The following is a 13,413-nucleotide window of genomic DNA, read 5'->3' on the forward strand; positions in this document are numbered from 1 at the left end:
CTAATTGGCTGAAGTTGGTTCAATTATTTGAATTCCATTCTGTTATTTTTTTTCTGTATGCTCAATGAGCACATTCTACAGTTTCTCTCGAGATAAATCAGATCCGGCCTGAACTGTGCGATGTAGTTTCCAACATGGCCAGTATTCTACATAGTTTAGTGCATATAACACGTTAATGAACTACAATGACCATAATCCATTGCGCATCTACTTGTCCGGTCTATGTTTCTTTTACGCCTGCTACAGGAAGAGACAAGAATGCACGATCGTGAGGTGACAAGAGCAGCTGTTGCTTCGCGAGGTATCTCTACCAGAAAATGCATGATCAAAGTGATTGATCGTTGTTATTCAGCAGTCATAAGTATTATTTACTTTGACGAGCTACAGAAGTGATTTTGTCAGACAGCAGCTCTATAGACATGAGATGATGACTTGTAATGAAATAGTCATCAAATAAAACAAAATGTAATACACAGAAATATATTTTATATTAAAGTAATGTGAATAAATGGTTAATAAGTGATCAGCAGTAAATGGGCAGCATTTAACCCAAATAATCGCAACCTAAAACCGTGATTATTTTTTAATAATCGAACCGAAACAACCTCCAAAAAAACACTAATTGCTTAGCACTACTGCTAAACAAGACTGGTAAATAGATAAGGAAATGGCTAACTGGACTTCCGGCATTGACCCTTTTCTGCACTAACTCTATGCACACACACTGCAATCTACCTACACACTCACACACCCACAAACTCAGGCACACATGCATACTGATGCCACACACACACACCACATACTCTGCTGCTACGGTCTTATCTTGTTGCCTAGTCACTTTACACCTACTTGATGTGCATATCGACCTCAATTACCTTTTACTCCTGCACGGTACTTCCTGAACATAGCAATGTTTTGTTACTTGTTATTCGTATTTATTCCTTGTTAGTATTTCTATTGTAATTATTTTTTATCTTTAACTCTGCATTGTTGGAAAAGGACCCAGAAGTAATAATTTCACTCAGTCTACACCGGTTGTTTACGAAGCATGTGACAAATGAAATGAGATTGTATTTGATTTGAGCCCGTCATCCTAGATCTCCACCCAGCAGCTTCCTCTCATGGACAATGAGTATTAGCCCTTTGATTTCTCTTTTGACTGTGCAGTGGTTATACATGCATGCTATTATGGCTATTGCGCAGTGTGTATCGGTAGTACAGTGTGTGTTGCCAGTTGCACGGCTGTATGGAGAGCATACAGCTAGCTAATGAATTTCACAATGCCATTATCATACCTTGTTTCTTCTTCCTTGGGAAGAAATGCAATACAGGATAATTGTTATTTCCTTCCTAAGACAGTTTTTATGAGGAGCAATGCTAGCCCATGTTTGGCCAGTTTGACACGATTTTGCAAGTCTATTCGCCTATGGATGGTTTCTACATGCGGGGGGGGGGGGTGTGTGTGTTGCTGCTACACAGGATTCCAAGCCGTTTGCATGCTGCCTTTTCTGCGCACATACTGTTTCATAATACAAAAAGGTTCTGGTTCAGCAATAATAAGATTACAGTAATGTTGGGTAAGCAGTAGTGTTCCAACCACCATGTAACAATGGCTATATGGAGCTGGGTTCATGCACATCCATGCTTCGAGTCTCCTGTATGATGATAACCACCTTAGTGGAGATGTCTGGTGGCTGCTTACAAACAAAAGCAATGGGAGAAGATCTTGAGCCTCTTTAGGAATCACGGCAGCAGCAACTACAACTGTAGAAATAAGAACTAAGATTGGAGTGTGTTCGGTTGCTGCATATTTCAGCACGGGGTCTGACTCTGCCACAGGACCCAGCCTGTTGACACCAAGGACTATTGGACTGCAGGTAGACCGGGTGAGGAGAAGGGGAGTGGATATAGAGTAGACCAGTGGTTCTCAACTGGTTTTGCCCCAGACACAAATTAAACCAGGTTGGCTCAGTCGCGATTTGATACACTATATATACACACAGGTATGTGGACACCCCTTCAAATTAGTGGAAAGAAGCAACAAAAAAACTGTCCTTCTTTAGACTAGTTGAGTATCTGGAGCATCAGCATTTGTGGGTTCGAGTACAGGCTCAAAATGGCCAGAAACAAATAACTTTCTTCGGAAACTCGTTAGTCTATTTTTGTTCTGAGAAATGAAGGCTATTCCATGCGAGAAAATGCCAAGAAACTGAAGATCTGGTACAACACTGGGTACTACTCCCTTCACAGAACAGCACAAACTAGCTCTAACCAGAATAGAAAAAGGGGTGGGAGGCCCCGGTGCACAACTGAGCAAGAGGACAAGTACATTGAGAAACAGACGCTTCACAAGTCCTCAATTGGCAGCTTCATTTAATAGTACTCGCAAAACACCAGTCTCAACATCAACAGTGAAGAGGCGACTCTGGGATGCTGGCCTTCTAGGCAGAGTTGCAAAGAAAAAGCCATATCTCTGCCTGGCCAGTAAAAAGAAAAGATTAAGAGATGGGCAAATAACAGACACTGGATAGAGATATGGCCTTTTCTTTAAAAGGTTTATTGCCGACAAAGCGCGATCAGCTTGAATCCCGGCCCAAGTCCCATGCTACGGGCTAGATACCATCATAGGACTGTACCAAAACATTGATGCTTTCTGGAATGTTCCCTACAGGTGAAAAACACAGCTGCCAATGTACTCAGAGAGACATGGCTTATCTACAAACACACCAAGTTAGTCAAGAAGATCGATCACGCCAGGGTACGCAAACATCAGCGCAAATTTCTGCAAGCCATTCACCAGTAAGTAGTGTGCCTTTTCAAACCATTGTTAAATAAATAGCTGATGTGCGTATATCTGTGAGTATGTTATGCAGCCCATCTTACCCCTTACCTTTGCCCTCCATAACTCACTTCCACTTCACTTTCCCCTAGACTGCGCAGAGTCAAACTGGAACAGATGAAACTCACCGACCAGGCTAACACACTTGTGGATCTAGCCAAGGTGCACCTTCATGATCATCATATTTAATTTATATATTTATTTCTAAACACCGATCACAAGTTTAACACTGTTTTTGCGCCACAGACTCAGAACATGATGTACGACCTGGTGTCTGACCTGCAGCTGCGCAGCGAGGAGCTGGATAGGAGGATTGGTAGTTTGGACGACAAACTGGACTCCATCCTAGTCAATCTGCAGGCCCTACCCAGCCTGCTCTCCCAAGCGGTCACACAGCAGCACAAGGACTTCCTGGATGGCTTGGCCCACCGTGTACGGAAAGCCTCGTCGGAATCTGAGCTTCACTGGGTTCCCGCTAGGTGCCAACGGTCCCTTTCCACTGCACCACAGACCGACCATACCTTACAGCTGACAGCCTAGCCACATTGCCACGATTGTGACATTAAATGGATTTATTTAATTGTGTATTTCATACTACCCATGGGACAGGGGCATTCTATCCTCTGACAATGCATTTGAGCATGGTTATATCTCTCCAGCCCCATCCCTCAGCTGTTTACTAAAAGTAGTAGCGGGCGGACGGTTTGTTTTCTTCAAAATCCTGGATTGCCAGTCTGTGTACCTGGGCCATTCTTGAATAACGGTGGCATTTTAGGAAAAAGTCACTTTTTTGTGCAGTCCCCCCCAAAAAGGGAAAAATGCTAGTCTTAATAAAATCTCATTACACCATCGTGCTAGGGCGGCTAATGCTGCCCCCGTATTAGCCACCCTAACTATTTCCCGCTACGTTACCTGCGTTGGGACACCAAAGACCAGACAACATAATTTGGCAAAACTTGGGGCTGTCTCATTAAGTTCTAAACGATGCTTCAGATTTATACCCCGTGACGTGTCTGGGTTTCCCCTTTTGTCTGTGGTGTAACCACCTGCATTATAGCTGTCAAATCAGTGAGCTGCTTTTGTAGTAGTCATGAAACCACACCCGCTTTAGAAGTTTAGAACGAGAAACTGCAGGCTATATAGAAATAATGACAATTACATTTAAAATGATTAAATATCAAGGATTTATCAGACTAAATCGGTGTACATTACATCACACATTCCAGTGTTTGAACTTATAACAGTTGCATGGAATTTCTACTCAGTTCATTCCATGGCAATGTCCGCGATAGATAACGTCAAGAGCGGCTTGTAGATTTGACAGGTCGAACATTACACATCTGACACCGTCTAAACAAAAGCAATGAAAAGCCACATATGCATTTGTCAGCTAAATGTGGGTTAGGGTTAGGGTTAGAGAGAGTACCAAGAGTCATAATACCTAGTGGTCAAACAGGGAAATGGTTCCAATTGTTTTTTCCACCATTACATTTTCCCCATAGTTGATTTGAGAAAACTTCAAATTAGGGTTGTGTTCCATGCAGGCTTACCCTGGCGTGACATTTTGATAACCATGTAAATCTCTCTAGGACAAGGTGACAATATATTTGTCTGTATTTACCTCCCCAAAATTAAAAGCTAATTAGCTGCTAATGTGGCTATTATAAAATAACTACAAATGCCGTAATGATCTGGACGAGACTGCCGAATTGAGGCAAAGGTAAGAATCTCTGGATTAATAACAATGTAATGTTTGCTAAATGTAGTAATGGATAAATAGGCTACATTTCTTTAAAAATGGACAATCTGTAAACTGTCTTGTGCAAGTTTTATATTGGACAATACCCGCTTGCAGGGATTTGTAGTTTGCATGGGAAAAATGAATGTTGGTAAAACAATTGGAACCATTTTCTTGTTAGACCACTAGGTTTTGTGGGTACTCTGACACACTGTGGGGCTCTATTATGGCCGGGATTCAATGCGATTGCGCTTTGTCAGAAACATACCTTTTAAAGGCGCATGTGTTCCTGCATTCACGGAACCGCATCACAGAGGTATAATAAGAACATTCTGCGTTCATGGTAGATGCTGCATATGTCCGCTCAATCGCAAACTACCTGTAAATGGCACATTGTCGACAAAGCGCGATTGGATTAAATCCCGGCCTAAATTTTCCATATAATTTTTTTGTTTTACTATAAAGTAGTCAAACATGTTTTTTGAAGACCACATTTATTGAAAAGACAATCAAAAGAAATCTAAAGAAATTAGAAACAATCCTTAGTAAAGAAAAAATATATATAAATTACAAGCAATCTACATCTCTGCAACAAAAAACAAAAACATTTCCAGAGAAGAATCTTACTGAGGGTTGGGAGATTAGATTTTGTGGCAACAATCTACAAACAAAGACATAGAAAATTGTAATAAAATGTTAACCAACAGGCTTTGTTTTGCATTCAGTTAGGTATTAACTTTATTATAATTCTCTATACGTAACAAATACACACATTTCCCTGAGGAAACAATTCCACTGGAAGTTCTACAGACTCAGTGGCTGATATGTTCTAAATGCCTCAATGGTTCGTTTCAAACACTTAATAAAAAAAAAACAGGTGATTACAGATGTCAACAACCGGTATAATGTACCTTTTAAGAGCATAGAGTTTCAGCATACACTTCATTGCTATGATATAGCCATATCTGGGTCAAATATGATTTATCAGAAAAACAATTTGTAAGTTTTAGGGTTATCATTATTGATTCAAAGTTGAAGCATTAAGGTGCATGGTTATGACTGTTGAGAGAATCATTCCCCTAGCAGCAAAACAATCGTCTCTAGAGGAGAGGGGTTGTGATATCCACAGCAATGCACACTCTTCAGCCTGTACATTATGATTTTACATACAGACTGTGTATAAAAATATTTTAGGTGCCAGGTGCTAGTGAAAACGAACATTCAACTAAAGATTGTCAGAATATTTCTGCCCAGAAACAATATTTGTCAAACTGAGGTGCCAATACAATGCCTTCGGAAAGTATTCACACCCATTTACTTTTTACACATTTTTGCTGGAGTGAGAGTTTTTGGTCAACGATCCACACACAATACTCTGTCAAAGTAGAAGAAAAATAATATATTTATATAACAAATATTTATTGATTAGATAAGTATTCAATACGTTAGAATCACCTTCGGCAGCAATTACATCTGTGAGTGTTTTGGGGTAAGTCTAAGAGCTTTGCATACCTGGCTTGTACAATATTAGCCTATTATGCCATTTAAAATTCTTCAAGCTCTGTCAAATTGGTTGTTGATGATTGCTGGACAGCCATTTTCAAGTCCTGCCACAGACTTTCAAGCAGATTTAAGTCAAAACTGTAATGAGGAACATTCAATGTTGTCTTGGTAAGCAACTGCAGTGTATATTTGGCTTTGTTTTTTTAGGTTATTGTCGACAGGTGAATTTGTCTCCCAGGAAAGCAAATCAGGTTTTCCTCTAGGATTTTGCCTGTGCTTAGCTCTAGTTCATTTATCTTGATCCTAATTAACTCCCTGGTCTTCACCAATGACAAGCATACCCTAACATGATGCAGCCACCACCATGCTTGAAAATATGAAGTGTGGTACTCAGTGATGTGCTGGATTTGCGTCAAACAAAACACTTTGTATATAGGTCAAAACGTTCTTTACCAAGTGTTTTGCAGTATTGCTTCAGTGCCTTGTTGCAAACAGGATGTATGTTTTTGAATGTTTTTATTCTGTACAGGCTTCCTTCTTTTCACTCTGTCAATTAAGTTAGTATTGTTGGGTAACTACAATGTTGTTGATCCATCCTCAGGTTTCTCCCATCACAGTCATTAAACTCACAATTTTAAAAATCAGTATTGGTCTCATGGCGAAATCCCCGAGCGGTTTCCTTCCTCTCCGGCTACAGAGATAGGAAGAACACCTGCATCTTTGTAGTGACTGGGTGTATTTATACATCCAAAGTGTAATTAATAACTTCACCACCCTCAAATATTGTCTGCTTTTTGTTTTCTACCAATAGGTGCCCTTTTTTGCGAGGCATTGGAAAACCTCCCTGGTCTTTGTTGTTGAATCTGTGCTTGAAAATGACTTTTGAACTGAGGGACCTTCCAGATAATTGTATGTGTGGGGTAGTCATTCAACAATAATGTTAACAACTATTATTGCATGCAACTTAAGCACATTTGTACTCCTGTACGTATTTAGGCTTGCCATATGAAATGGGTTGAATAGTTGACTCAAGACATTTCAGATTTTCATTTTTAATTAATTTGTCAAATAAATTCTAAAAAAAAACAACATTTTACATTATGGGGTATTGTGTGTAGAAGTAAAGGGGTGGGACTTTGAGGGCACTGGATATTATATGGAATCCCTTATTTCAATCATTAGATTAATAGTAACTGTTTTCAGAGTACTGACAAGATATATTCCTCACATGACTAGATATTGGTCGTAGGGCAAGGAGTTTCACACCTCACCAAGCAACATTCCAGGCTTTAAAAGTATAACTACAGCCCAGTTTTTCCTGGTTAGGTCACAAAGTCAGAAATAACTTCTGGCCCTAGACAATCGCACCTCATCATTGGCTTAAATAATAATTATAGAAATGCCCAATAGAATCATGTCTAATTCAGAAAGATGAACACAGCGTTGCAGTTCCGGTAAAAAAAGAAAAGAAAAAGTGTACAGACAACTGATCGTGACAAAACAGTACCACAAATAGAGTCGAAAGCAACACTACAGCCCTTAGATGAATGAAAAATACAGACTTCAAGCACATCTCTAAACAATATTTAAGCTACATTTTAACACACAAATACTGTAAATGTACACATAATATTCCAGTCTAATTTGGATTTCGGCTTTTTGGACCGATCTGGAAACAGATATTACTTGTTTACAACCATTTGAACATTGATTAAAATGTTCTTTACTCTTTGGGAAAGACAAAGTATGGTTTGCTTTATATAATCATTCAACAAAACTAACATTTGATTTTGAATTGAACTAAATGCCACATTTAAATAAAATAATTGGAGTCTTCAACAGATATTTAGGAAAGATCCTCTGAACAGAAGAAAATAACAATAACCAACATGAATAATTCTTCAGAAACATTTAGTAAAAATACCCTTACTAAAAGCCAAACTGGATTCAATCATAGAGTTGGTTTAGACATGTGAATTGGCACATAAGGATGTACTATTGCCCCTGGTTATATCGTCAATCAATGACCGGTATTTCTGGAAAATGTTCTTTAGTGTGCATTGTATACACCTTTATCATATTTTGTATTTATTATGGATCCCCATTAGCTGCTGCCAGCTACTCTTCCTGGGGTCCAGCAAAATTAAGGCAGTTTATACAATTTTAAAAACATTACAATACATTCAGACTGTGTGCCCTCAGCCCCCTACTCCACCACTACCACATATATACAGTACAAAATCCATGTGTACGTGTGTATGCACCTATGTTTGTGTTGCTTCATAGTCCCCACTGTTCCATAAGGTGTTTTTTTTAATCTGTTTTTTAAATCTAATTTGACTGCATGCATGAGTTGCTTGACGTGGAATAGAGTTCCATGTAGTCATGGCTCTATTTAGTACTGTGCGCCTTCCATAGCCTGTTCTGGACTTGGGGACTGTGATGAGACCTCGTGTCATGTCTTGTGGGGTATGCATGGGTGTCTGAGTTGTGCACCAGTAGTTCAAACAGACAGCTTGGTGCATTCAAATACAAGCATGTTCTCCTCCACTTTGAGCCAGGAGAGTTTGACATGCATATTATTAATATTAGCTCTCTGTGTATATCCAAGGGCCAGCCGTGCTGCCCTGTTCTGAACCAGTTGCAATTTTCCTAAGTCCTTTTTTGTGGCACCTGACCACGACTGAGCAGTAGTCCTGGTGCGACAAAACTAGGGCCCGTAGGACTTGCCATATTACCAACACACAGGAAATCATTAACATTACAATAGAGATCTGTAAGAGTTGATCTGGTATTTATGTATAACTAGGACATTGTAAGTAACAACCGTTTGTTATTCTTGAAATTTAAATATGAATCTTAAAAAATAAACAAAAGTGATTGATGCAGAAAAAAACAGAATAAGTTAGCACTGCCTTAACATGTCATTCTGTCTAAAATTATTTTTGATTTGAACTAGCATTCTAGCGGTATCTCTCAGTACCGTGTTTCTGACAATTCTGAAACACATTTTGGATGAACACAAACTAGGATCTCTGACGATACCTGATCTGCTACTATGAGGAGAAAGACTGGCTTATAGTACACACCTGACCGGCAGAAAATGACATCTACAATATGGTGAACAGCAATGCACACAGTACATTTTATGTTATGAAATAATGTGAACCAATTTAGCTGTTGAGAATATATGAATCGCGACAGAGTGTGTGTGTGTGTGAGAGAGTGTGTGTGTGTGTGTATGCGTGTGTGTGTATGCGAGTGTGCATGTTTGTGTACTGTATCTTCGAGTATATGGACAACAATGGTGGCAGAGGTATAGGATTGGCTCATTGTAATGGAATTAGAATTAAATGGTATCAAGCACGTTCAGACTTTTCCCTCACATGTTTTAGACTGTTCTCTCTGCTACCTCACAGCAAGCAGTGCCAGTGTGCATCAAGTCTGGAACCAACAGGACCCTGTACAGCGTCTACCCCCAAGCCATAAGGCCGCTAAATATAGCTGAGCAATTAAGTTTTTTGTTGTTTTAAGCAACTAATTGGCTGAAGTTGGTTCAATTATTTGAATTCCATTCTGTTATTTTTTTTCTGTATGCTCAATGAGCACATTCTACAGTTTCTCTCGAGATAAATCAGATCCGGCCTGAACTGTGCGATGTAGTTTCCAACATGGCCAGTATTCTACATAGTTTAGTGCATATAACACGTTAATGAACTACAATGACCATAATCCATTGCGCATCTACTTGTCCGGTCTATGTTTCTTTTACGCCTGCTACAGGAAGAGACAAGAATGCACGATCGTGAGGTGACAAGAGCAGCTGTTGCTTCGCGAGGTATCTCTACCAGAAAATACATGATCAAAGTGATTGATCGTTGTTATTCAGCAGTCATAAGTATTATTTACTTTGACGAGCTACAGAAGTGATTTTGTCAGACAGCAGCTCTATAGACATGAGATGATGACTTGTAATGAAATAGTCATCAAATAAAACAAAATGTAATACACAAATATATTTTATATTAAAGTAATGTGAATAAATGGTTAATAAGTGATCAGCAGTAAATGGGCAGCATTTAACCCAAATAATCGCAACCTAAAACCGTGATTATTTTTTAATAATCGAACCGAAACAACCTCCAAAAAAACACTAATTGCTTAGCACTACTGCTAAACAAGACTGGTAAATAGATAAGGAAATGGCTACCTGGACTTCCGGCATTGACCCTTTTCTGCACTAACTCTATGCACACACACTGCAATCTACCTACACACTCACACACCCACAAACTCAGGCACACATGCATACTGATGCCACACACACACACCACATACTCTGCTGCTACGGTCTTATCTTGTTGCCTAGTCACTTTACACCTACTTGATGTGCATATCGACCTCAATTACCTTTTACTCCAGCACGGTACTTCCTGAACATAGCAATGTTTTGTTACTTGTTATTCGTATTTATTCCTTGTTAGTATTTCTATTGTAATTATTTTTTATCTTTAACTCTGCATTGTTGGAAAAGGACCCAGAAGTAATAATTTCACTCAGTCTACACCGGTTGTTTACGAAGCATGTGACAAATGAAATTAGATTGTATTTGATTTGAGCCCGTCATCCTAGATCTCCACCCAGCAGCTTCCTCTCATGGACAATGAGTATTAGCCCTTTGATTTCTCTTTTGACTGTGCAGTGGTTATACATGCATGCTATTATGGCTATTGCGCAGTGTGTATAGGTAGTACAGTGTGTGTTGCCAGTTGCACGGCTGTATGGAGAGCATACAGCTAGCTAATGAATTTCACAATGCCATTATCATACCTTGTTTCTTCTTCCTTGGGAAGAAATGCAATACAGGATAATTGTTTTTTCCTTCCTAAGACAGTTTTTATGAGGAGCAATGCTAGCCCATGTTTGGCCAGTTTGACACGATTTTGCAAGTCTATTCGCCTATGGATGGTTTCTACGTGCGGGGGGGGTGTGTTGCTGCTACACAGGATTCCAAGCCGTTTGCATGCTGCCTCTTCTGCGCACATACTGTTTCATAATACAAAAAGGTTCTGGTTCAGCAATAATAAGATTACAGTAATGTTGGGTAAGCAGTAGTGTTCCAACCACCATGTAACAATGGCTATATGGAGCTGGGTTCATGCACATCCATGCTTCAAGTCTCCTGTATGATGATAACCACCTTAGTGGAGATGTCTGGTGGCTGCTTACAAACAAAAGCAATGGGAGAAGATCTTGAGCCTCTTTAGGAATCACGGCAGCAGCAACTACAACTGTAGAAATAAGAACTAAGATTGGAGTGTGTTCGGTTGCTGCATATTTCAGCACGGGGTCTGACTCTGCCACAGGACCCAGCCTGTTGACACCAAGGACTATTGGACTGCAGGTAGACCGGGTGAGGAGAAGGGGAGTGGATATAGAGTAGACCAGTGGTTCTCAACTGGTTTTGCCCCAGACACAAATTAAACCAGGTTGGCTGAGTCGCGATTTGATACACTATATATACACACAGGTATGTGGACACCCCTTCAAATTAGTGGATTCGGCCATTTCAGTCACACCCGTTGCTGACAGGTGTATAAAATCGAGCACACCGCCATGCAATCTCCATAGACAAACATTGGCAGTAGATTGGCCTTACTAAAGAGCTCAGTGACCTTCAACATGGCCCTGTCACAGGATGCCACCTTTCCAACTAGTCAGTTCATCAAATTTATGCCCTGCTAGAGCTGCCCCGGTCAACTGTAAGTGCTGTTATTTTGAAGTGGAAACGTCTAGGCTCACCCGCGAAGTGGTAGGCCACACAAGCTCACAGAACGGGATCGCCGAGTACGGAAGCGCGTAAAAATCATCTGTCCTCGGTTGCAACACTCACTGCCAAGTTCCAAACTGCCATTGGAAGTAACGTCAGGAGCTTAATGAAATGGGTTTCCATGGCCGAGCAGCCGCACTCAAGCCTAAGATTGCCAAGCGTTGGCTAAAGTGGTGTAAAGCTCGCCGCCAATGGACTCTGAACCAGTGGAAATGCGTTCTCTGAAGTGATTAATCACGCTTCATCATCTGGCAGTCCGAAGGACAAATCTGTGTTTGGCGGATTCCAGGAGAACGCTACCTGCCCCAATGCATAGTGCCAACTGTAAAGATTGTTGGAAGAGGAATAATGGTCTGGCACTGTTTTTCATGGTTCGGGCTAGGCCCCTTAGTTCCAGTGAAGGGAAATCTTAACATTACAGCATACAATGACATTCTAGACGATTCTGTGCTTCCAACTTTGTGGCAACAGTTTGGGGAAGGTCCTTCACTGTTATAGCATGACAATGCCCCTGTGCACAAATCAAGGTCCATACAGAAATTGTTTGTTGAGATTGGTGTGGAAGAACTTGACTGGCCTGCATAGAGCCCTGACCTCAACACCATTGAGTACCTTTGTGATCCAGACTTAATTGCCCAACATCAGTGCCTGACCTCACTAATGCTTGTGTATGAATGGAGCAAATCCTGGCAGCAATGTTCCAACATCTAGTGGAAAGACTTCCCAGAAGAGTGGAGGCTGTTGTAGCAGCAAAGGGGGCACCGACTCAATATTAATGCCCATGATTTTGGAATGAGATGTTTGACAAGCAGGTGTCCACATACCTTTGGTCATATAGTGTATTTGCATCGCAAAGAAAATTAGCAATGCAATCTGGAAAAATGTATGTTAATAAACTCACTGGTTTGAGACCACAAAATCAACTAACATAGCGCTGCTAATTAGCTCTATATTGAAAATAGTGATTGAAGAAAAATAGGTCAGATTACATTATTTAATCACTTTCTAACTGGTTTTAGTCGTTTAAGTCCAGACAACTGCGACCTATTCAAACCACCCGTGACCCAAATTTGGGTTGCGACCCACCAGTTGAGAATCGCTGGAGTAAACTATCCTTGGGATGTATTTGTGTAGTAGACAAACCTTTGTAGACCAGGGGGTGGTGGCAGGTTGAGGGGTTTGGTTGGTGGGGTTTATGTAGACTTGCCAGGTTCTGAACACTGATGGATCTGAGCAGCAAAGAGCATGGAGAGACCAGACACCTGGACACTCCCATTTGTCCATCCCACAAACAAATTTTAACCATCACCCCATCTTTCATAGTCTTTCGCCTCGTCCTTTTCATAGACAACAGTTTGTCCTTTTGGTCGTGTATGTATATCTGCTTTAGCAAGATCGGGGGCGGGGGGGTGCTAGGAATCGGCCATGATCTGGCAGGAGGAGCAGTTTTCTGGGGTGTTGCCGGGCGGTGGGGGATTGGCTTCGGTGGTGGTGGTGGGTTTG

The 13,413-nt window shown here is 40.7% G+C and overlaps 2 protein-coding genes across 2 annotated transcripts in view; one reads left to right on the plus strand and one right to left on the minus strand.

Annotated features, from left to right (window-relative positions):
• The first annotated feature begins 239 nt into the window (after positions 1–239).
• Positions 240–7,161, plus strand: LOC135512676 (small conductance calcium-activated potassium channel protein 2-like). The gene is made up of 4 exons (XM_064934933.1): positions 240–301; positions 2,672–2,799; positions 2,932–3,001; positions 3,086–7,161. Exons 3-4 carry the CDS (start codon positions 2,957–2,959, stop codon positions 3,377–3,379), a joined length of 339 nt encoding a protein of 112 aa, XP_064791005.1. The 5' UTR covers positions 240–301; positions 2,672–2,799; positions 2,932–2,956; the 3' UTR covers positions 3,380–7,161.
• A 6,072-nt stretch (positions 7,162–13,233) lies between these two features.
• Positions 13,234–13,413, minus strand: part of atp13a3 (ATPase 13A3) — a 61,067-nt gene continuing 60,887 nt past the window's right edge. Inside the window, 1 exon segment of the mRNA XM_064934927.1 lies at positions 13,234–13,411. Within this exon segment, the coding sequence (XP_064790999.1) occupies positions 13,323–13,411 (89 nt within the window). The 3' untranslated portion in view covers positions 13,234–13,322.

This window comes from Oncorhynchus masou, chromosome 24 (assembly GCF_036934945.1).
Source record: "Oncorhynchus masou masou isolate Uvic2021 chromosome 24, UVic_Omas_1.1, whole genome shotgun sequence".
NCBI lineage: Eukaryota > Metazoa > Chordata > Actinopteri > Salmoniformes > Salmonidae > Oncorhynchus > Oncorhynchus masou.

Excerpts from the sequence above, each read along its gene's own strand:
- LOC135512676 (XM_064934933.1), top strand. The coding sequence starts at position 2,957 with ATGAAACTCACCGACCAGGCTAACACACTTGTGGATCTAGCCAAG. Across the intron at positions 3,002-3,085 it reads CACTTGTGGATCTAGCCAAG|ACTCAGAACATGATGTACGA; the intron begins GTGCACCTTCAT and ends TTTGCGCCACAG.